At 40.9% G+C, this 27,351-nt stretch overlaps 1 protein-coding gene across 1 annotated transcript in view; it reads right to left on the bottom strand.

Annotated features, from left to right (window-relative positions):
- Positions 1–27,351, bottom strand: part of Vps13B (vacuolar protein sorting 13B) — a 394,231-nt gene that overhangs the window by 51,267 nt on the left and 315,613 nt on the right. Inside the window, exons 35-36 of the mRNA XM_070098172.1 lie at positions 17,255–18,658; positions 5,898–6,068 (exon numbers count right to left, since the gene is read on the bottom strand). Of these exons, the coding sequence (XP_069954273.1) occupies positions 5,898–6,068; positions 17,255–18,658 (1,575 nt within the window). The remainder of the gene's footprint in view (positions 1–5,897; positions 6,069–17,254; positions 18,659–27,351) is intronic.

Genomic DNA, 27,351 nt, shown 5'->3' with positions numbered 1-27,351 from the left:
AACACTGTACATCACACTGTGCACCTGGTGAACACTGTACATCACACTGTGCACCTGGTAAACACTGTACTTCACACTGTGCAACTGGTGAACATTGTACATCACACTGTGCACCTGGTGAACACTGTACATCACACTGTGCACCTGGTAAACACTGTACATCACACTGTGCACCTGGTGAACACTGTACATCACACTGTGCACCTGGTAAACACTGTACTTCACACTGTGCACCTGGCGAACATTGTACATCACACTGTGCACCTGGTAAACACTGTACTTCACACTGTGCACCTGGTGAACACTGTACACCACACTGTGCACCTGGTAAACACTGTACATCACACTGTGCACCTGGTGAACACTGTACATCACACTGTGCACCTGGTAAACACTGTACATCACACTGTGCACCTGGTGAACACTGTACATCACACTGTGCACCTGGTGAACACTGTACATCACACTGTGCACCTGAACACTGTACATCACACTGTGCACCTGGTGAACACTGTACATCACACTGTGCACCTGGTGAACACTGTACATCACACTGTGCACCTGGTGAACACTGTACATCACACTGTGCACCTGGTGAACACTGTACATCACACTGTGCACCTGGTAAACACTGTACTTCACACTGTGCACCTGGTGAACACTGTACATCACACTGTGCACCTGGTGAACACTGTACATCACACTGTGCACCTGGTAAACACTGTACTTCACACTGTGCGCCTGGTGAACACTGTACATCACACTGTGCACCTGGTAAACACTGTACATCACACTGTGCACCTGGTAAACACTGTACATCACACTGTGCACCTGGTGAACACTGTACATCACACTGTGCACCTGGTGAACACTGTACATCACACTGTGCACCTGGTGAACACTGTACTTCACACTGTGCACCTGGTGAACACTGTACTTCACACTGTGCACCTGGTGAACACTGTACATCACACTGTGCACCTGGTGAACACTGTACATCACACTGTGCACCTGGTGAACACTGTACATCACACTGTGCACCTGGTGAACACTGTACATCACACTGTGCACCTGGTGAACACTGTACATCACACTGTGCACCTGGTGAACACTGTACATCACACTGTGCACCTGGTGAACACTGTACATCACACTGTGCACCTGGTGAACACTGTACATCACACTGTGCACCTGGTGAACACTGTACATCACACTGTGCACCTGGTGAACACTGTACATCACACTGTGCACCTGGTGAACACTGTACATCACACTGTGCACCTGGTGAACACTGTACATCACACTGTGCACCTGGTGAACACTGTACATCACACTGTGCACCTGGTAAACACTGTACATCACACTGTGCACCTGGTGAACACTGTACATCACACTGTGCACCTGGTGAACACTGTACATCACACTGTGCACCTGGTGAACACTGTACATCACACTGTGCACCTGGTGAACACTGTACATCACACTGTGCACCTGGTGAACACTGTACATCACACTGTGCACCTGGTAAACACTGTACATCACACTGTGCACCTGGTGAACACTGTACATCACACTGTGCACCTGGTAAACACTGTACATCACACTGTGCACCTGGTGAACACTGTACATCACACTGTGCACCTGGTGAACACTGTACATCACACTGTGCACCTGGTGAACACTGTACATCACACTGTGCACCTGGTGAACACTGTACATCACACTGTGCACCTGGTGAACACTGTACATCACACTGTGCACCTGGTGAACACTGTACATCACACTGTGCACCTGGTGAACACTGTACATCACACTGTGCACCTGGTGAACACTGTACATCACACTGTGCACCTGGTGAACACTGTACATCACACTGTGCACCTGGTGAACACTGTACATCACACTGTGCACCTGGTGAACACTGTACATCACACTGTGCACCTGGTGAACACTGTACATCACACTGTGCACCTGGTGAACACTGTACATCACACTGTGCACCTGGTGAACACTGTACATCACACTGTGCACCTGGTGAACACTGTACATCACACTGTGTGAACACTGTACATCACACTGTGCACCTGGTGAACACTGTACATCACACTGTGCTGGTAAACACTGTACTTCACACTGTGAACTGGTGAACTGTACATCACACTGTGCACCTGGTGAACACTGTACATCACACTGTGCACCTGGTAAACACTGTACATCACACTGTGCACCTGGTGAACACTGTACATCACACTGTGCACCTGGTAAACACTGTACTTCACACTGTGCACCTGGAACACTGAACACCTTGTACATCACACTGTGCACCTGGTAAACACTGTACATCACACTGTGCACCTGGTGAACACTGTACATCACACTGTGCACCTGGTAAACACTGTACATCACACTGTGCACCTGGTGAACACTGTACATCACACTGTGAACACTACACATCACACTGTGCACCTGGTGAACACTGTACATCACACTGTGCACCTGGTGAACACTGTACATCACACTGTGCACCTGGTGAACACTGTACATCACACTGTGCACCTGGTGAACACTGTACATCACACTGTGCACCTGGTGAACACTGTACTTCACACTGTGCACCTGGTGAACACTGTACATCACACTGTGCACCTGGTGAACACTGTACATCACACTGTGCACCTGGTGAACACTGTACTTCACACTGTGCACCTGGTAAACACTGTACATCACACTGTGCACCTGGTGAACACTGTACTTCACAGTGTGCACCTGGTGAACACTGTACATCACACTGTGCACCTGGTGAACACTGTACATCACACTGTGCACCTGGTGAACACTGTACATCACACTGTGCACCTGGTGAACACTGTACATCACACTGTGCACCTGGTGAACACTGTACATCACACTGTGCACCTGGTGAACACTGTACATCACACTGTGCACCTGGTGAACACTGTACATCACACTGTGCACCTGGTGAACACTGTACATCACACTGTGCACCTGGTGAACACTGTACATCACACTGTGCACCTGGTAAACACTGTACTTCACACTGTGCGCCTGGTGAACACTGTACATCACACTATGCACCTGGTGAACACTGTACATCACACTGTGCACCTGGTAAACACTGTACTTCACACTGTGCGCCTGGTGAACACTGTACATCACACTGTGCACCTGGTAAACACTGTACATCACACTGTGCACATGGTAAACACTATACATCACACTGTGCACCTGGTGAACATTGTACATCACACTGTGCACCTGGTGAACACTGTACATCACACTGTGCACCTGGTGAACACTGTACATCACACTGTGCACCTGGTAAACACTGTACTTCACACTGTGCGCCTGGTGAACACTGTACATCACACTGTGCACCTGGTAAACACTGTACTTCACACTGTGCACCTGGTGAACACTGTACATCACACTGTGCACCTGGTAAACACTGTACTTCACACTGTGCACCTGGTGAACAATGTACATCACACTGTGCACCTGGTAAACACTGTACTTCACACTGTGCACCTGGTGAACACTGTACATCACACTGTGCACCTGGTAAACACTGTACATCACACTGTGCACCTGGTGAACACTGTACATCACACTGTGCACCTGGTGAACACTGTACATCACACTGTGCACCTGGTGAACACTGTACATCACACTGTGCACCTGGTAAACACTGTACATCACACTGTGCACCTGGTAAACACTGTACATCACACTGTGCACCTGGTAAACATTGTACATCACACTGTGCACCTGGTGAACACTGTACATCACACTGTGCACCTGGTGAACACTGTACATCACACTGTGCACCTGGTAAACACTGTACATCACACTGTGCACCTGGTGAACACTGTACATCACACTGTGCACCTGGTGAACACTGTACATCACACTGTGCACCTGGTGAACACTGTACATCACACTGTGCACCTGGTAAACACTGTACTTCACACTGTGCACCTGGTGAACACTGTACATCACACTGTGCACCTGGTGAACACTGTACTTCACACTGTGCACATGGTGAACACTGTACATCACACTGTGCACATGAACACTGTACATCACACTGTGCACCTGGTGAACACTGTACATCACACTGTGCACCTGGTAAACACTGTACATCACACTGTGCACCTGGTGAACACTGTACATCACACTGTGCACCTGGTGAACACTGTACATCACACTGTGCACCTGGTGAACACTGTACATCACACTGTGCACCTGGTAAACACTGTACTTCACACTGTGCACCTGGTGAACACTGTACATCACACTGTGCACCTGGTAAACACTGTACTTCACACTGTGCACCTGGTGAACACTGTACATCACACTGTGCACCTGGTGAACACTGTACATCACACTGTGCACCTGGTGAACACTGTACATCACACTTTGCACCTGGTAAACACTGTACATCACACTGTGCACCTGGTAAACACTGTACATCACACTGTGCACCTGGTAAACACTGTACATCACACTGTGCACCTGGTGAACACTGTACATCACACTGTGCACCTGGTGAACACTGTACATCACACTGTGCACCTGGTGAACACTGTACATCACACTGTGCACCTGGTGAACACTGTACATCACACTGTGCACCTGGTGAACACTGTACACCTGGTGAACACTGTACATCACACTGTGCACCTGGTGAACACTGTACACCTGGTGAACACTGTACATCACACTGTGCACCTGGTGAACACTGTACACCTGGTGAACACTGTACATCACACTGTGCACCTGGTGAACACTGTACATCACACTGTGCACCTGAACACTGTACATCACACTGTGCACCTGGTGAACACTGTACATCACAGTGTGCACCTGGTGAACACTGTACATCACACTGTGCACCTGATGAACACTGTACATCACACTGTGCACCTGGTGAACACTGTACATCACACTGTGCACCTGGTGAACACTGTACATCACACTGTGCACCTGGTGAACACTGTACATCACACTGTGCACCTGGTGAACACTGTACATCACACTGTGCACCTGGTGAACACTGTACACCTGGTGAACACTGTGCTTCACATCAGTCAACAGACAACATGTAAAAACAATTGTTATACAGATATTTCGATTAATACTTTTGCAGACTACAATTCTGGTAAATATATGAAGAACACATTATTTTCCACATAACCATAAATGATCTTATAAAACCTCCAAGTATTGTGAATGCCGGAGACTCTGTATCCATCATGGCGTAATATCTACTACAGTGTTTTAGCCAGTCACTCTCTTAGTCCTGTCTACACATCACTTCTACTACAGTGTTTTAGCCAGTCACTCTCTTAGTCCTGTCTACACATCACTTCTACTACAGTGTTTTAGCCAGTCACTCTCTTAGTCCTGTCTACACAACACTTCTACTACAGTGTTTTAGCCAGTCACTCTCTTAGTCCTGTCTACACAACACTATCAATTATCTTATACTGTATCTGGAGTAGATGCTAAGAAAATCTAAACTATCCTCTTTACACCATAAATGAATTCCTATTTTTTTTTAACTTCAATGATTATCTGCTACCAATGTATGGTGACCCAAAGAAAAAAATACATTCATCATTATTCATTTAACCACTGTCCTTTTAAAAGTGTACTGACATCACAATTCAGATCACCTTCTGACTGCAACAGCTCCAACTCTCCCTCAGACTGCATGTACTTATTTATAAACTTTTACAATTGAAAAGTTACTATTTATTCTAAAAGGATATTCAAAGAATGTGAATGATATGGTAATGAAATTGGAAAGGTTTGACGTGACTGGATCCATGCAAGTGATTATACACATCACACACATTAGAGGCAAATTATCATACCTAAAAGTGATATTCCAAATGCAGAGAGTCCCTGCACAAGTCCATTTACAAGACCAGACGGTTGATAGCGTCGACCAGCTTCACTTCGTTCAATGTGATCTTCATCTAGTGAGAGACGTTCCATGTTGCGTGCCAGTGAACTTGCTAAATTCGTTAAAGATACCACTGTACCTGTAAGAATTAGCTTTTTTCAACACACAAGCAGTCTTGTCAAGATAGAGTGAACTGAAAAAGATAGACTACTTCTACAGTCATTTATTCAATCACAGTCTCTCAAGAAGTGGGCTGACATCACAGTTCAGAAGACCCCTCAAACTGCAATGTCCTCAAACTTCCATCAAGGTGCAGGCTTTGTACTTTTGACCACCAGGACTCAAGCCAGGCTAACCAGTTTTCTTGAATCCCTTCATAGATTGCTCACACTACAACAACACATCAAATCATAGAAACCACTTGCCTCTACTCACTCTTAACCCTTTCGGGGTTTCGGCCGTACTAGTATGGCTTATGCACAAGGGTTTTTGATGTACTAGAACGCCTAAATTCTAGCGCCCTCAAATCTAGTGAGAGAAAGCTGGTAGGCCTACATATGAAAGAATGGGTCTATGTGGTCAGTGTGCGCAGTATAAAAAAATCCTGCAGCACACAGTGCGTAATGAGAAAAAAAAAAAACTTTGATCGTGTTTTTGGATTAAAACAGCGACTTTGCACTGTATTTTCGTATGGTATTTATTGTTGTATTCTAGTTTTCCTGGTCTCATTCTATAGAATGAAAGACATATTACAGAAATGGAAATGATTTTGACTGATTTTGCAATGAAAAGTACCTTGAAATTGAGCTCAAAGTAGCAGAAATGTTCGATTTTTACCAAAGTTCAAAAGTAAACAAATCATGCTAAGCATCCAATACACGTGAACTGGTGAGTCTAATATTCTTTCACAAGTGTGCTGATATTATTTACACCATTTTTTACACTAATGCAGTAGTCTGCATAACAGTAAATCTTCTATTTTTTGTGAGAATAAAAATTTAAAGTGGAAAGCAAAAGAATGTAAGAGGGGCGTTGGGACATGACTAATGAACAGAGAAAATGTCATTTTAGTGCCAGGAATGTCTTTCTTGTTTATTCTAGACCCTATCTGGAAATTGGCATCTTTTGAAATTTGTGTGAAATTGGCAAAATTGCTAAATTCTGACCACTTAACTGGATAGTTGAAATCGGTAGATGGGTGGTTTCTTGCACTCACTTGATAGAAAAAATGGAGCTCTACCGAAATATTCATGATTTTTGTCGACTAGTACAGTGAAATTGGCCGAAAATAGGGCTCAAAGTGGGCAAAATTGCTGATGCGTAAACATCGTCGAGACCGCTAACTTTGCAAGAGCATAATTCCGTAAGTTTTCCATCAAATTTCATACTTTTGGTGTCATTATGATCAGGAAAAGATTCTCTATCTTTTCATAAGAAACAATAAATTTTTTTTTTTTTTGAAATTTTGGCGATCCTGAGAACAAGTCTCTGAGAGGGCTTGTCGACCCTGAAAGGGTTAAGATGCTCACACAAGGCTGTTGGATGTCCAAGCAACTCTTACAACCATAGATGTTATTAATATAAAAGATAAATATCATCAAAAGAATGCACATATAATTCTACTACAGTGGAACTCCGGTCATCGAGCGTAATCCATTCCAGAAGGTCGGCCAAAATCTGAAAAAGCCGAAAACAGAAGTAATATTTCCCATAAGAATTAATGTAAATCCAATTAATCGTTTCAGACACCCAAAAATATTAACAAAAAATACATTTTTTAAAGATTAACTATAGTTTTACATAGAGAAAACAATGAGAAATAAATATAAAGCACAAATTTTAAGGATAAATGAACATTACATACCTTTATTGAAGACTCTTGTTGGAGTATTGAAGAAGGCAAGGAAGGGAGAGGGAGTTGGGAACCCCCCTCCATAAGGACTTTAGGTATCAAAACCCTCTCTCTAGTTACTTCCCCCATTCTTTGTCATTTACTGCCCCAGTACATTCATTGCTTACCTTAAAATATTTGGAGTCTTAATGTAGGGCAAGAGGTGAGTAGTATATATTTTTAGGAAGCCAGTGTAGGCAGCAGTAGATGTAGGTACACATATGTAGCCCCCCTGGGCTACACTTCACAGCCATATTATTACCATGTTCACCTTCAGATGCCATCATAAACAAAGGGAGAAGTAATGAATAATTCATGCCGAGAATTGTAAACAAACGCGTATGAAGGGCAGTGACACTATGTACACTAGTGTTTCATGTAACACTATGTACACTAGTGTTCCATGTAACACTATGTACACTAGTGTTTCATGTAACACTATGTACACTAGTGTTCCATGTAACACTATGTACACTAGTGTTTCATGTAACACTATGTACACTAGTGTTTCATGTAACACTATGTACACTAGTGTTTCATGTAACACTATGTACACTAGTGTTCCATGTAACACTATGTACACTAGTGTTTCATGTAACACTATGTACACTAGTGTTTCATGTAACACTATGTACACTAGTGTTTCATGTAACACTATGTACACTAGTGTTTCATATAACACTATGTACACTAGTGTTTCATGTAACACTATGTACACTAGTGTCTTATGTAACACTATGTACACTAGTGTTTCATATAACACAATGTACACTAGTGTTTCATGTAACACTATGTACACTAGTGTTTCATGTAACACTATGTACACTAGTGTCTTATGTAACACTATGTACACTAGTGTTTCATGTAACACTATGTACACTAGTGTCTTATGTAACACTATGTACACTAGTGTTTCATGTAACACTATGTACACTAGTGTCTTATGTAACACTATGTACACTAGTGTTTCATGTAACACTATGTACACTAGTGTCTTATGTAACACTATGTACACTAGTGTTTCATGTAACACTATGTACACTAGTGTCTTATGTAACACTATGTACACTAGTGTTTCATATAACACAATGTACACTAGTGTTTCATGTAACACTATGTACACTAGTGTTTCATGTAACACTATGTACACTAGTGTCTTATGTAACACTATGTACACTAGTGTTTCATGTAACACTATGTACACTAGTGTCTTATGTAACACTATGTACACTAGTGTTTCATGTAACACTATGTACACTAGTGTCTTATGTAACACTATGTACACTAGTGTTTCATATAACACAATGTACACTAGTGTCTTATGTAACACTATGTACACTAGTGTTTCATATAACACACTGTACACTAGTGTTTCATGTAACACTATGTACACTAGTGTTTCATGTAACACTATGTACACTAGTGTCTTATGTAACACTATGTACACTAGTGTTTCATATAACACTATGTACACTAGTGTTTCATATAACACAATGTACACTAGTGTTTCATGTAACACTATGTACACTAGTGTTTCATGTAACACTATGTACACTAGTGTTTCATGTAACACTATGTACACTAGTGTCTTATGTAACACTATGTACACTAGTGTTTCCTATAACACTATGTACACTAGTATTTCATGTAACACTATGTACACTAGTGTTTCATGTAACACTATGTACACTAGTGTTTCATGTAACACTATGTACACTAGTGTTTCATGTAACACTATGTACACTAGTGTCTTATGTAACACTATGTACACTAGTGTTTCACATAACACTATGTACACTAGTGTCTTATGTAACACTATGTACACTAGTGTTTCACATAACACTATGTACACTAGTGTTTCACATAACACTATGTACACTAGTGTTTCATGTAACACTATGTACACTAGTGTCTTATGTAACACTATGTACACTAGTGTTTCATGTAACACTATGCACACTAGTGTCTTATGTAACACTATGTACACTACTGTCTTTTGTAACACCATGTACACTAGTGTCTTATTTAACATTATAGATAGTAGTGTTTCATGTAACACTATGTACATTAGTGTCTTATGCGGTGCATTTCAAGGTGTTTTAATACTGGCAACACGGGAAGATACACACCACACAACATACGCCATAAATTTGTACAAATAAATATTTGCCTTACTTTTTTTTATTTTTGTCTTCTAACATTGTGTGTAAAAGGAAATCTTATGATGTTACAAATTTTTCAAGGTTTAATGCTCCTTAAAACATGAAAATAAGTAACACTGCTTGACTTTACTGGGTTATACTGTGGGAGATTAAATCTACATAAGTATGCTTTTATTTAGGTTATACGTATACGCAAGGCATACAATTATAATTATGATGGTTTGAGGGAACACTGGTGTTATGGCACATAATGGCACACTATATACACTTAGGATAACCCAAGAAAGTCAAATATTGAAATTTATTACAAGTGTTTATAACACCTGTGTGCTCTTAACACCAGTGTATACAATATTTCTATGAAAGGTACACAAACATTGTATTCAATATTTCTATGTTATGAACACAATGTGTATAATATTTCTGTGACGTGCACATTGCACACAATATTTCTATGTTACTTACATAAACATTGTGTACAATATTTCTATGGTACGTACACAAACATTGTGTACAATATTTCTATTTTACGTGCACAAACATTGTATACAATATTTCTATGTTACGTCCACAAACACTGTGTACAATATTTCTATGTTACGTACACAAACACTGTATACAATATTTCTATGTTATGTACACAAACTTCGTATACATGTATTTCTATGTTATGTACACAAACATTGTATACAATATTTCTGTTACATACACAAACATTGTATACAATATTTCTATTTTACATACACAAATATTGTATACAATAGTACATATTTCTATTTTACATACACAAACATTGTGTACAATATTTCTATGTTACATACACAAACACTGTATACAATATTTCTATGTTATGTGCCCAAACATTGTGTACAATACAGTAGACCCTTGATAATCATAAGGCTCGAAAGTTATAATTTTTGAAAATCGTAGTTATTTTTATCAAAACATTGACTCACGAATCATCGTTTGACTCACAAATAGTCATTCGTCCCAGACGCATACTCACGACTCTGAGCCGCCTCGCACTCCCTTCCCAGCCAGTGTGGCATTGTTTACCAGTTAGTGATGGTCCCCTCACTTGTTCATACGAAATATTTCAAAATACACCTACTGTGGAAAATTGCATTTTTCTGAATGTATCATTATGTACATAACAGTAAATGAACAAAGATAATTATTATTTACCAGTTAGACAAGTAGGAATTTGGGACACCTAGGTCACAAAAAATGTCCCCCTTCGATACCTACCACTGTCATATCCACAAGTTGCTCTGGACCTATTAATTATAAATGAAAGATACATCACCAGGAATGCTGGTAAATATATAAATTTGTGGACTGTATATTAAAATTAAAAAAGGATTATATATACACACACATTTACATAACAGAAAGAGAATATCTTAATATCACTCACCAATTTGACTGGAGACCAAGTTGTATCATACTCAGAAAACCTCGATAACTAAATTTATGAAAATACTGGCCAGAATTATAACATAAATCTAAATAGCTTATCTGAGGTTCCTGGAGCTGTCTTGTCCAGTCGCCTGATATCTCAAGTTATGCAGGAATGCACATCCAACAATTTCGCCTCCTATTTGAGAGGTGTCAACCCAATTTTACCTCTACAGCACGAAAATTCTTCCCATTACTAACGTCTGTTACTCTCAATTCAAAACAAACAATGGCGAGAGCCTTCTGCATAGGTGCAGAAAATTTCCCATTTTTTATGACAAATATTATTAAATACGGTATAGGCCATCTATTTACCTATAACTACTGTATTTCTGAAAAATATACAGTGGACCCCCGCTTAACGATCACCTCCAAATGCGACCAATTATGTAAGTGTATTTATGTAAGTGCGTTTGTACGTGTATGTTTGGGGGTCTGAAATGGACTAATCTACTTCACAATATTCCTTATGGGAAAAAATTCGGTCAGTACTGGCACCTGAACATACTACTGGAATGAAAAAAGTTCGTTAACCGGGGGTCCACTGTATACAGTATTTTCCACACCTACCATCCGACTTATGACCTGCTCGACATACGACCACTCGACTTACAACCATGCTTTTTATGCCAAATTTCTGGGAGATAAACAAGTGTTTGTGTTGTACACAGTGTTTATCCTAAACCTTACAGTATAAAATACAGTACTAACAGCATAAGAAGTAAAGTAAAACATGAAATACCAAAATAAAACAATAAAATAAAGTCATTACAAAAATGTGATGCTGATATTCAGTAGTAAGGTTCGATTTATGTCCATTTCGACTTACGACCGGTTGATCGGAACCGAACTCGGTCGTAAGTCGGATGGTACCTGTATTCATTTTAGTGCTTGCAACTGCTAAATAAGCTACTATGGCCCCAAAGAAAGCTCCTAGTGCCAGGCCTTTGGTAAAGAAGGTGAGAAATACAATTAAATTCAAGAAAAACATCATTGAACAATATGAAAGTGGCATACATGTGGCCAAACTGGCCAGGATGTATAAGAATCCCCATACAAGCATAGCTTCCATCGTGGCCAAGAAAAAGGAAATCAAGGAAGCTGTTGTTGCAAAGGGAGTAAACATGCTGACAAATATGAGATTGCCAGTACTCAAAGATGTTGAGAAGTTATTGTTGGTGTGGAAAAATGAGAAACAATTAGCAGGAGATAGTCTTATGCAGTCGCTTATTTGTGAAAAGGCTTGGCAATTGCATGACGATCTCGTAAAGAAATTGCCTGCAACGAGTACTGATATTTGTGAATTTAAGGCCAGCAAAGGCTGGTTTGAGAGATTTAACCCTTTCAGGGTCCGTCCCGTAGATCTACGGCTTTGCGTTCAGTGTCCAAACCGTAGATCTACGTCATGAGCTCAGCTCACTCTGATAAACTGTGAGTGGTACACTTGGGCCTAGATATGAGAGAATACATCTATGTGGTATGTGTGCACCACATAAAACAAATCCTGCAGTACACTGTGTATAATGAGAGAAAAAACTGAAACCAAGATTTTCGATTAAAACAGCAACTTTGCAGTGTTTTTTCGTATGTTTTTTATAGTTGTATTTGCAATTTCTTGGTCTCATTTGATAGAATGGAAGACATATTACAGAAATAGAGATGATTTTGATTGGTTTTAGCACCGGAAATGGCTTGAAACTGAGCTCAAAGTAGCGGAAATGTTAAATTTTTGTCGATGTTCAAGAGTAAACAAACGACCTCACACGTCTAATACACGTCAGCTGGTGGGTCTAATACACATTCACAAATGTGGTGATGATATTTATACAATTATTACAATATTGCATAACAGTAAATCTTCTATTTTTTGGTGTGAATAAAAATTCATTATGTAAATAAAAAATAAAAATGGGATTTATTTGTAAAGCCTCAAAACGTAACTAATGAACCGAGGAAATGTTAGTTTAGTGCCAGGAATGCCTACATTGTTTATTCTGGATGCTATTTTGAAATTGGAATATTTTGAACTTTGTGTTAAATTGGCCAAATTACCAATTTTCGATCACTTTATTTTGTAGTTGAAACAGTTGACTTGGCGATTTCTTGTGCTCAATCGATAGAATAGAAGTAATACTAGTAAAATAGCTAAGAATTTGGTCGACTGGAATGATATAATTGGCCTAAAATGGAAGTCAAAGTCGGCAAAATCGCCGATTCGTAAATATCGCTGACACATCAAAATTCGCGAGAGCATAATTTCGTCAATTTTCCATCAAATTTCGTACTTTTTGTTTTATTACCTTCACAAAAAGATTCTCTACCATTTCATAAGAAAAAATAACAAATTTTTTTTTGGAAAATTCTTGGACACTGGGGCACCACTTCAGATTTGGGCCTTGGACCCTGAAAGGGTTAAGAACCCTAGTGGCATACACAGTGTGATAAGGCATGGCAAGGCTGCCAGTTCAGACAAAATTGCAGCTACAAAATTTGCAAGTGAATAATAAGCACCAGTGAACCAGTGTTACCCCATGATGACTGCATGGGCCAATGTTACCCATGATGACTGCATGGACCAATGTTACCCATGATGATTGCATGGACCAATGTTACCCATGATGACTGCATGGACCAATGTTACCCATGATGACTATATGGACCAATATTACCCATGATTATTGCATGGACCAATGTTACCCATGATGATTGCATGGACCAATGTTACCCATGATGATTGCATGGACCAATGTTACCCATGATGATTGCATGGACCAATGTTACCCATGATGACTGTATGGACCAATGTTACCCATGATTATTGCATGGACCAATGTTACCCATGATGATTGCATGGACCAATGTTACCCATGATGACTGTATGGACCAATGTTACCCATGATTATTGCATGGACCAATGTTACCCATGATGATTGCATGGACCAATGTTACCCATGATGACTGTATGGACCAATGTTACCCATGATTATTGCATGGACCAATGTTACCCATGATGATTGCATGGACCAATGTTACCCATGATGACTGTATGGACCAATGTTACCCATGATTATTGCATGGACCAATGTTACCCATGATGATTGCATGGACCAATGTTACCCATGATGACTGTATGGACCAATGTTACCCATGATTATTGCATGGACCAATGTTACCCATGATGATTGCATGGACCAATGTTACCCATGATGACTGTATGGACCAATGTTACCCATGATTATTGCATGGACCAATGTTACCCATGATGATTGCATGGACCAATGTTACCCATGATGATTGCATAGACCAATGTTATCCATGATGACTGCATGAACCAGTGTTACCCATGATGACTACATGGACTAATGTTAGCCATGATGGCTGTATAATAAGAAAGACCCTGGTAAAGCCTCATGGAAGGGTCTCACTACAAGCTGTTAGCTCACTACAGACAAGATGAAATGCAAAGTATCTGTGGGACATACTGTGGATGGTTACTAAACACCTTGTGAGGTTCTCTTGGAGAACTACCAACTATACATATTTACATGGGCGTGTATACACACGTTAAACGTGGCCTTGTTGGCTGATACGAAGCGAGGAAACACGATAACCGCATATATTTTTTAACAAACCAGCCATCTCCCACCAAGGTAGGGTGGCCTGAAAAGCAAGAAACACTTTTACCATTACTTACTCTATCAGTATCTTGTCAGAGGGGCACCTATACTACAGTTTAGATGCGCCTCCAAGCTGCAAATATAACCAGCCTTCCTTCAAAGCACAGGCGCTGTACTTCCCACCACCAGGGCTCAAGTTCGCCTAACTGATTTTCCTGAATCCCTTCATAAACGTTACCTTCCTTGCACTCCAACAGCATGTCAAGACATAAAAACCATTTGCCTCCACTCATTCCCATCAAACATGCTCATACATACCTGCTGGATGTCCAAGATGTTGCACAAAAAAAACTTCCTTTACCCCCTCCCTCCAACCTTTCCTAGGCTGACCACTACCCTGCCTTCCCTCTACTACAGATTTATGCATCCTTCACATCATCCTATTTTGCTCCATCCTTTCTAAATGTCCAAATCATCTCTATAGCACCTCCTCCCTCCTCAGCCCTCTGGATAATACTTTTTGTAACTCCGCACCTCCTCTCCAAGCTACCAATTTTCTGTATAATATTTACACCACACATTAACTTCAGACACAACATCTCTGCTGCCTCCAGTCTCCTCCATGCTGCAACATTCACAACCCATACTTCACACCCATATATGTGTTGGTACCACTATGCTCTCATACATTCCCCTCTGTCTCCATGGATAACATTCTTTGTCTCCACAGATACTTCCAGGCACCACCCACCTTGTCTTTCATAGACCCATCTGCTGATAAGTTCATTCCCAAATATCTGAACTTATTAACTTCTTCCATACTCCCTCCCTCTAATGTGATATCCAGTCCCTCATCACCTACATATTTTGTTACCCTCATCACCTTGCTCTTTCCTACATTCACTTTTAATTTCCTTCTCTAAAATGCCCTTCCAAATTCATCCACCAACCTTTGCAACTTTTCTTCAGATCCTCCCTAAAGCATACAGCCATCAGCAAATAGCAACTGTGAGAACTCTCACTTTGTATTAGATTCTGTACATTTTATTCCCATCCCTCTCCCTAACACCCTAGCATTCACTTCTTTTACAACCCCATCTGTATGTTAAAACAAATATGGTGACATCACGTACCCCTGTCTAAGGTCCACTTTTACTGGGAAATAATCACCCTCCCTCTCCTACATATCCTAACTTGAACCTCATTATCTTCATAAAAAGTCTTAACTGCTTTCGGTAACCTACCACCTATTCCATACACTTGTAACATCTGCCACATTGCTCCCCTATCCACTGTATTGTATGCTCATTTGTAAATCCATGAATGCAATGAAAACTTCCCTACTTAAATATTATTCACTTATGTGTTTCACTGTAAACACTTGGTCTACACACTCCCTACCCTTCCTAAAGCCTCCTTGTCATCTGCAATCGTGCTCTCTGTCTCACCCTTAACTCTTTCAACAATAACTCCACTATACACTTTACCAGGTACACTCAACTGACTTATATTCCTATAATATCTACACTCTCTTTTGTCCCCCATTTCCTTTAAACAAAGAAACTATGCATTTAACATTTCTGTCTAGATCTCATGAATCCCAGCTTTCATTTTACCCATTTTACCACATACAAGTCCATAAAAGGATATGAATAGAGGATTTATTAGTACTTTTAACATATACAACAAGAGGCCATAGATTAAATTAAGAAAAAAGTAGGCAAAAAGGTACTACAGTAGAAACAAAAATTCCATAGTAGTGGGACAATTCAATGGAGTAAAAGAGAAGTGATTAAAAGTGTGTGAGCAAGGTAACATTTATGAAGGGATTCAGGGAAACTGGCAGGCCAGATTTGAGTCCTGGAGGTGGGAAGTACAGTGCCTGCACTCTGAAGGAGAGGTATTAATGTTGCAATTTTTAAACTGTAGTGTGAGCACTCCTCTGGCAAGACAGTGATGGAGTGAATGATGAAAGTTTTTCTTTTTTGGGCCACCCTGCCTTGGTGGGAAATGGCTAATGTGTTAATGAAAAAAAAAAAAGAAGGTGGAAGGTGTTGCAACCACTGGAAATGTTAAAAATTTATGATGCAGTAACTACTGAGGACAAACATTATGAGCACAGATGTTCATGTACCTAAGATTGGTAATTATAGAGAATGAAAAAACAAACCGCTTTGTCAACATGAAGGTTGCTTACCTGCAGTAAGATGTTTCACCAATGACATTGAACCATGAGTTACTCCAGCAATGAAAGCCCATGGACCTTGAAGAATTCCTTCATATGGCAGTTGAACAAAATCTCTTACGCCTGATCCAACCGTTCTAGCAAAACCTCCAGGATTGCCAAGTAAATCGAGGGATCCCACAACCCATCCAGCTCGAATGAGTGCCCCCGACAGATAATGCATCGTCAGGCTGTGTCCTAATGTGTAACTGGTAGTCAGGATTTCAGATCGCTGAAAACGACCAAAGTTGAGTGGAGACTGATCCAGGGCAATATATAATTTGACTGAAGCATGGACACTAAGCAACAGAGCAATTGGCTCTATTGTTAATTGAGACATCTGAATAGGATGAGTCATGGCTGTTGACTTCAGCAATACTTCATTTGGCATTCTCATTATTACTGGTAAACTTTCTTCCTCTTCTTCATTCCTCTCTCTATCTGTCCTAAATTTAGAAGTTTTGTGTCTTGATACCGGAAGAAAAGATGAGAGAATTTCCATGAGAGAGTAGAATACTGCATCCTCAGCATACAAAGTAATAGGATTCTGTCTTATATGGATGGAATGTACGCACATTTTTGTTGGAGACTGTTCCATGACTACAGAAAATGTAAAGAGTGCATTATTGTGAGAAATTTGTATAGCTCTCTCTATTGGATCCAGCGGTGAAAATTTTGGAGCTGATTCAGGATCCTGTCTTATTAAAATAACTGGAAAATCAAATTTACCAGATACAAAAAGCTGATTATCAACCTGGGCATCACCAACAAAGATGACCACCTCAACCCGCTCTTTAACTCTGTAATCCAGAGCCCGAAGCTTCTCGGACAGATCAATTTTAGGTCTTAGGCTTACAATAAAATTATCTAGAGTAACTCTCAATATTTCTGATATATTTTCTTGGTCTTTGACATCATCTTTCAGAACTAAAACAACCCGTGTACACATAAATGTACAGTAAATAACAGTAGTAGACTTGACTTCCTTATCAAGTGCTGTCACTCGCTGACGGGACGCATCTTCCTCGGAAACCTTTCCAGAAGCATTTTCTTTTGCAGGTAAGTGTTCATTCTTGCCTTCAGCTTCAACAGTAACCACATGCTCCTTCTCATATACCACGACTTCTTTTTCCTTAACAGTTCTACCTTTATTAGTCGAGGTAGCCACTCGACCCTTAGATGGTTCTGCTGCAATACGACTACGAATGTCTCTGGCAGAGACTTCCACTCGACTGACTGGGTCAATGAAGACGTGGGTGGTGTGTGCAACACGTTCTATGCGCACCTTGACATCTCCACAGCCTGGGACACTAACAAACTGGTCATAGTGTTGCTGAATATCCACTCCCTGGCTCCACAACACTTCTTCAGTCTCAGCTGAAAAATTACAGAAAGTAATACTTTATTGGAATTCCAGTAATATCTTCACCTTAAGCATATAGTAATAATATAATAAAATTTTAGATTAATGAAAATTCTGTCTGTTACAACAGTGATTTTGCTATTATTGTTTGTGTTAATTTGTGTTTGCCATAATAAAAATACTACAGGTTATGTGCAGAAATCAAAATCAGATAATAATATAACAGTAAAGTAGCAGATTGGTTAGGACTGTACCATCAATGGCCAAAATTTAGCAATAACAAAAAAAATGTTGAGACTGGGTGACATGAAGAAGATACTAAGGAAAGGGAAGCTGAACATGGAAAATAAAAATCAATAATGAATGAAATGAATAAAATATTGTACAAAATAAAATATTCAGTATGATGGTGATCCAGTGTATGATAAGTAGAATGACAAGAGGTTTTACTGGAGTGCTCCAGTACCTCTCATCCCTGAGGTATTTTCCATTTTTAAACATACCTGCTATCATCCATTGTGGTACAATGACCAAAAACAATAGGAAACAAATTCACACTCTTTCATTCAATCTCTGCTACATGACTCTCTGAACTGCAACATGACCCTCTGAACTGCAACATGACCCTCTGAACTGCAACATGACCCTCTGAACTGCAACATGACCCTCTGAACTGCAACATGACCCTCTGAACTGCAACATGGCCCTCTGAACTGCAACATGACCCTCTGAACTGCACCATGACCCTCTGAACTGCAACATGACCATCTGAACTGCAACATGACCCTCTGAACTGCAACATGACCATCTGAACTGCAACATGACCCTCTGAACTGCAACATGACCCTCTGAACTGCAACATGACCATCTGAACTGCAACATGACCCTCTGAACTGCACCATGACCCTCTGAACTGCAACATGACCATCTGAACTGCAACATGACCCTCTGAACTGCAACATGACCATCTGAACTGCAACATGACCATCTGAACTGCAACATGACCCTCTGAACTGCAACATGACCATCTGAACTGCAACATCCTCACTCATCCCTTAACCCTCTGAGGGTCAGTGCAGTAGTTCTACTGCTTTTAAGTCAGGGTCAGTGCAGTAGTTCTACTGCTTTTAAGTCAGGGTCAGTGCAGTAGTAATATGTCATGAGCTCAGCTCACTCAGATAAGTTGTGGGTGGTAAATTTGGGCCTAGATATGAGAGAATTGATCTATGTGGTAAGTGTGTACCATATTAAACAAATCCTGCAGCACACAGTGCATAATGAGAAAAAAAAATGTGACTATTCTTGGATGAAAACTGCAACTTTGCAGTGCATTTTCATATGTTTTTTTATGGTTGAATTTCAGGTTTCTTGGTCTCATTTGATAGAATTGAAGATATATTACTAAAACAGAGATGATTTTGATTGATTTTAGTACAAGTTGGCTATTACTAATCCAGCAATCAGTAATCTGGTTTCATCAGTAATCAGGCACTAATTTTGGTTAGCATAATTTCAAATTTCTGGGTTGCAACACCAACCAGCCACTTCTGTTTGGTGATGCTACTTGCTGCATAAGTCATTCCAATTTCTTTTTCTATATTTATTGTTATAACCTGCTCACTTTTAGCTCTAACCCTGATTCCAATGAATAGAAGAAATGATTCTTGTCATGTAAAGCACATAAACCATACACTGTCCATAAAAGAAAAGGTGGCTTTGAATCCACTGTCAGCCACCACGAGATAAGTTCACTCTGATAAACTGTGATTGGTAAACTTGGGCCTACACATGAGAGAATACGTCTGTGTGGTATGTACTATACAGAAAATCCTGCAGCACGCAGAGCATAATGAGAAAAAACTGGCGATTGTACTTTTGATGTAAAACGGCGAATTTTCAGTGTATTTTCATAAGGTTTGTATGGTTGTATTCTAGTGTGTTTTTTGGTCTCATTTGATAGAATGTAAGATATATTACAGAACTGATATAATTTTGATTGGTTTCATGCCAGAAAATACCTTAAAATTGAGCTCATAGTAGTGGATATGTTAGAAAGCAAGAGTATTATAACAGGGGCCTGGAGACATGACTGATGAAGAGAGAAAATGTTATTTTAGTGCCAGGAATGTTTGTATTGTTCATTCTGGACCCTATTTTGAAATTGACATTTTTTAATTTGCATGAAATTAGCCAAAGTGCCAATTTCTGACCACTTTATTGGGTAGTTGAAATCGATAAATGGGCAGTCTCTTGTACTCAGTCGATAGCACAAATAGAGTTCTAAAGAAATAGCTATGAGTTTGGTGGACTGGAACAATGGAATTGGCCAAAAATAGGGCACAAAGTGGGCAAAATCGCTGTTGCATAAATGTCGCCAAGGTCGCCAACTTCGCAAGAGCATAATTCCTTAAGTTTTCCATCAAATTTCACACTTTTGGTGTCATTATCATTGGGAAAAGTCTCTATCATTTCACAAGAATTTTTTTTTTTTTTCAAATATTTAATGACACCAGGAGACACTTCAGGATTTGGGGTTGCGACAGTCAAAGGGTTAAAGATTGTTAAATACTTTACTTGTTGGATTTTGTCTCTCAAGTTGATTAACCCTTTGAGGGTTTCGGACGTACTAGTACGGCTTACGACCCAGGGTTTTTGACGTACTAGTACACTTAAATTCTAGCGCCCTCAAATCTAGTGGGAGAAAGCTGGTAGGCCTCCATATGAAAGAATGGGTCTATGTGGTCAGTGTGCATGGTATAAAAAAAAATCCTGCAGCACAGTGCATAATGAGAAAAAAAAAACTTTGACCGTTTTTTTGGAATAAAACAGTGACTTTGCACTGTATTTTCGTATAGTATTTATTGTTGTATTATAGTTTTCTTGGTCTCATTTTATAGAATGGAAGGCATATCATAGAAATTGGGATGATTTTGACTGGTTTTACAATGAAAATTACCTTGAAATTGAGCTCAAAGTAGCAGAAATGTTCGATTTTTACCAAAGTTCAAAAGTAAACAAATCATGCCAAGCGTCCAATACACGTCAACTGGTGAGTCTAATATTCTTTTGCAAGTGCGCCAATATGAGTCATACCATTTTTTACACTAATGCAGTAGTCTGCATAACAGTAAATCTTCTATTTTTTGTGAGAATAAAAATTCAAAGTGGAAAGCAAAAGAATGTAAGAGGGGCCTTGAGACGTGACTAATGAACAGAGGAAATGTCATTTTAGTGCCAGGAATGTATTTCTTGTTTGTTCTGGACCCTATTCGGAAATTGGCATCTTTTGAAATTTGTGTGAAATTGGCAAAATTGCTAAATTCTGACCACTGTACTGGATAGTTGAAATTGGTAAATGGGTGGTTTCTTGCACTTATTCAATAGAAAAAATGGAGCTAAAGAGGTAAATATGCTCACAAAAATGAGATCATACGTACTCGAAGATGTTGAGAAGTTATTGTTGGTGTGGATCGACGAGAAACAATTAGCAGGAGACAGTGTTATGCAGTCTATAATTTGTGAAAGGCAAGGCAGTTGCATGCCGATCTCGTAAAGAAAATGCCTGCAACGAGTGCTCATGCTAGTGAATTTAAGGCCAGCAAAGGCTGACTTGAGAGATTTAAGAAGAGTAGTGGCATACATAGTGTGGTAAGGCATGGTGAGGCTGCCAGTTCTCACAAATATGCAGCTGAAAAATATACGTGCAAATTCAAGGGGGTACATAGAGGCTGACAAATTCAAACCCCAACAAGTGTTCAATTGTGATGAAACAGGCCTGTTTTGGAAGAAAATGCCAAGGAAGACCAACATTACGCAGGAGGAAAAGGCACTACCAGGACACAAGTCTGTAAGACAGGCTTACTCTTTTGTTCTGTAGTAATGCTAGTGGGGATTTCGAAGTGGAGCCTTTACTAGTGTATCACTCTGAAAATCCCAGTGTTTTCAAGAAAAATAGTGTCACCAAGAGCAAATTGTGTTTGATGTGGAAGGCTAACAGTAAGGCATGGGTCAGAGGGGAAATTTTCCTTGATTGGTTCAATGAAGTATTTGGCCCCAGTGTGAAGAAATACCTCCTGGAAAATAAATTGGAACTCCAAGTGCCTCCTGGTAATGAACAATGCACCTGCTCATCCTCCAGACTTGGATGACCAAATGGTGGAGGAGTTTCATTTCATCACAGTGAAGTTCTTGCCTCCTAATACCACTCCTCTCATCTAGCCCATGAACCAGAAGATCATTTCAAACTTCAAAAAACTCTACACCAAAGCAATGTTTCAAAGGTGCTTTGATGTGACCTCTGACACTCAACTGACCCTTAGAGTTTTGCAATGATCACTTCAGTATCCTCCATTGCATAAACCCTATACATAAGGCTTGGAGGGAGTGACTTCCAGGACTTTGAACTCTGCTTGGAGAAAATTGTGGCCAGATTGTGTCCAAAAAAGGGATTTTGAAGGGTTTGGGGCTGACCCTGAGGAGCCTATGCCAGTTGTGGAAAGTATTGTGGCATTGGGAAATGCCATGGGGTTGGATGTGAGTGGCGAGGATGTGGAAGAGTTGGTGGAGGACCACAATGAAAAGCTAACCACTGAAGAGTTGCAAAAGCTTCAACTGGAACAGCAACAGACCACAGCTCAGGAAACTGCTTCAGAGGAGGGAGAGAGATGGACAAAGGTGCCCTCTTCAGAGATTAAGGAGATTTGTGCAATGTGGAGTAGGATGGAAAGATTTGTGGAGGAACATCACCCTGACAAAGCTCTTGCAAGCCGTGTCGGCAACATGTACAATGACAATGTCTTGTCCCATTTTAGGGAAATTTTAAAGAGACACCAGAAACAGAGCTCTCTGGACAGATATTTAGTGCCACAGGTGTGTAGTGACTCAAGCTGGTCCTAGTGGCATTAAAAAATAAAGAAGGGAGGTAACCTCCATAAAGCACTTGGTACCTGAAGTCTTTATGGAAGGGGATTCCCCTTCCAAACAATAATTAATCCATCCTCTCTCCTCCTCCTGTCTTCCATACACTAAGAAGAATTTTCAATAAAGGTAAGTGTCATGCTATTATTGTTTCATTCTTCATGTCTCACTGTTTTCTGTGTGTGTACATCTATATTTCATGTAAAAAATTATTTTGTTTTAAGACTTCTGGGTGTCTGGAATGGATTAATTGGATTGACATTATTTCTTATGGGGAAAAAGGCTTTGCAACTCGTCAATTTCGATATTAGTTACACTCTCTGGAACGATGAGGACCAGGCAGGACTTCAAAGAGACCGGGACAGACGGGACACCTGGTCCAGCAAATGGCTTCTCAATTTAATCTGCCAAATGCAAAGTCATGAAGATGGGGAAAGGCACAAAAACCCCAGACAGAGTATAGGTAGGTAGGGGCCCAAAGACCAAACCTAACCCCAAGGAGAAAAGATCTTGGGGTGAGTATAACTCCAGCATGTCTCGAAGCACACATCAACCAGATAACTGTTTGCAGCATATGGCGCCTGGCAAACCTGAGAAGCTTTCCGATCCCTTTTGTGGGAATGTTCAAGACATTTACACCGTGTATGTCAGGCCCTTACTGGAGTATGCAGCACCTGTTTGGAACCCGCACTGATAAAGCCGAAAGAAACTAGAGAAGTACAAAGGTTTGCATAAGGGTTGGTTCCAGGCTAGGGAATGTCCTATGAAGAAGATTAAGGAAATCGGCCTGACGACACTGGAGGACAGGAGGGTCAGGAGACATGATAACGACATATAAAATACTGGGGAATAGACAAGGTGGACAAAGACAGGATGTTCCAGGAGGACACGGGAAAAAAGGGGCCCAAATTGAGTTGAAGACACAAATGAGTCAGAGAAATTTGGGAGTATTTCTTCGTATAGAGTTGTCAGGCAGTGGAATAGCCTAGAAAATGACGTAGTGGAGGCAGGAACCATACACAGTTTTAAGACAGGTTTGATAAAGCTCATGGAGCGGGAGAGGGGGCCCAGTAGCAACTGGGAAGAGGCAGGGCCAGGAGCTGCCTGACCCTGCACCACAAATAGGTGAGTAGAGAGAGAGAGAGAGAGAGAAGGGAAGAGAAAAGAGAGAAAGAAAAAAAAGAAAAAGAGAGAAAAGAGAGAGAAAAGAGAGAAAAGAGAGAGAAAAGAGAGAGAGAGAAAGAGAGAGAGAAGGAGAAGAGAGAAGAGAGAAGAGAGAGAAAGAGAGAAAAGAGAGAGAGAAGAGAGAGAGAGAGAAAGAGAAAAAGAGAGAGAGAAAAGGAGGGAAAAAAAGAGAGAAAGAGAGAGAGGGAAAAAGGGGAAAGAGGAAAAAGAAGGGGAGAGAGGAGAAAAGGAAAAGGGAAGAGAGAGAAGGAGGAGAGAGAGAGAGAGGGAAGGAGGAGGGGGAGAAAAAAGGGAGAGAGAGAGAAAAAAAGAGAAGGAAAAAGGAAGAGAAGAGGAGAGAGAAAAGGAAGAAAAAAGGAAAAGAGAAAAAGAAAAAAAGGGAAGAAGAAAAGGGGAGAGAGAGGGAAGAGAAGGAAAGGAGAGGGGAAAGAGAAAGGAAGAAGAAAGAAGGGAGTGAAAGGGAAAAGAGAAAAGAGAGGAGAGAGAGAGGAAGGGGAGGAAGAGAGAAAGAGGGGGGAAGGAGGGAAGAGGAGATGTTGACAACCAAGTGAAAGCCCTTTACTGGACACATCCTTTAAACTGCAACAAGAACACATTCCTCACCGGCTATGTGACAAGCCTACAGATCAGCCTTGGTTTGGCTGTTTTTAGAGGGCGTACTGCCAAGTACAAAGCATGGCGAAGGTATAAGAGACATCCTACCACCCATAACAGGAACTGCACATGCAAGCCTGTAGGGATATGGGTGATGTTCAAAAGTGGGCCATTGCTAAATGGGAGGTGGACACTAAAAGAAAGTTAGCATCAGGTAGGGTAGGCTTCAAAACCTGGTGGTCCCTGGTCAAGGACAGACAAGGTTATCTGCCTGATGAACTTATTCCACCTCTAAATCGACAGGATGGGACCACCTCTACTAGTAGTCAAGAGAAGGCGGACCTCTTTGTTGAACACTTTGCTACCAAAATGCAAGTTCCTGATCCAGCAAGGGACCCTCCTTGGCTAGCTGCACGAACTGTGTCAAAACTGTCAGTGGTGACAATAAGGCAGGAGGAGGTGCATCTCCTTCTTAAATCACTTGACCAAGAAAAGGCCTTGGGCCCAGACAAGTTGAGCCCAAGATTGTTGAGAAGATGTGCAGACCAGCTAGCAGCACCTCTAACTCGCATCTTTCAGCACTGCCTAGTACAGTGTAAATGGCCCTCTCTATGGAAAGAGGCAAATGTAGTCCCTGTTCACAAAAAGAAGAGCAGAGCAGAAATCAGCAACTACAGACCAGTGTCACTCCTGTCAATCACTGGTAAGATCCTTGAGACAATAATCTCAAGACAAATGACAGATTTTTTTGACTACCACTCACTACTTTGTGATCGTCAATATGGCTTCAGGAAAGGTTACTCTGCTGCTGATCTGTTGTTAAACCTCTCCACTAAGCGGCACAAGTCACTGGATGAATCCAAAGTCAGCTGTGTGGTAGCACTGAACATTGCTGGCGCTTTCGACCGGGTGTGGCACCAAGGCCTCTCAGCAAAACTTCAAGCACTGGGAATTGCAGGCTCTACGCTATGTCTCCTCAGTGATTACCTTCATGGTAGATCTCTAAGTGTAGTTCTCAATGGAACGGAATCAGCAAGACATCCTATTGGGGCAAGTGTTCCACAAGGAAGCGTGTTGGGGCCATTGTTATGGAATGTCTACTTCAACGACCTTCTTCATCTCATCCCAGAATCACATGCATATGCAGATGACTGCACACTGACATTCACTTATCCAAGAGAAAAAATGCCAGCTGCTCTAAGCTACATCAATCACCAGCTGAGAGCTATATCAGCTTGGGGAAATAGATGGCAAGTAACATTTGCACTTGAGAAAACGCAAATGATGATTGTCTCTAGGCACCATGATGGTAATGCTGGTGCAGTAGTAAGGATGAATGGGAGTGTGTTGGCACCTGGAGAAGAAGTTGATATCCTTGGGGTGAAATTTGACTCCAAACTAACCATGAAGAACCATGTTGTAAATCTTGCAAACAAGGCAGCCAGGAAGCTTACAGCACTTCGCCGTATCTCGCATCTGCTTGACAGTAGGGGTTGCAAGATCCTGTACGAGGCACAAGTACGCTCACACCTTGAGTATGCTCCACTTTCTTGGTTTGCCTGCCCCCCCTCTCATCTGCGACTGCTTGACAGAGTAGAGAACAGAGCAAGACGTCTCATCTCTCGCCTGGACCCATCCTGGATAGATCTGTCATTTCAGCAGAGCCTTCAACATAGGAGGGATGTGGGTGGCCTTACTGTTATGTACAAGGCCAATATTGTCAAAATACCACACTTGGATCCACTTCGAGGACAGCGTGAAACAAGCTTTTATGCCACAAGACGGGCAGAAAGCAGCAACTTCACTCTGGCTGTACCCTTCTCCAGAACATCACTCCATCTGAGATCATACATACCCAGGATGACTCGAGTATGGAACACATTCGTACAGCATAATGATGTCAACGAGATAAAGTCAGTTGATCAAATGAAAATGCTGGCCCACACATGGCTCCAACTTCATCCTGTTCCCTACTTGTATGTCTCATAACAATAAAAATGCTTTCAAATGA

The sequence above is a fragment of the Cherax quadricarinatus genome, chromosome 4 (assembly GCF_038502225.1).
Source record: "Cherax quadricarinatus isolate ZL_2023a chromosome 4, ASM3850222v1, whole genome shotgun sequence".
NCBI classification, from domain to species: Eukaryota; Metazoa; Arthropoda; class Malacostraca; order Decapoda; family Parastacidae; genus Cherax; species Cherax quadricarinatus.
This window is presented reverse-complemented; position numbering and strand designations above follow the sequence as displayed.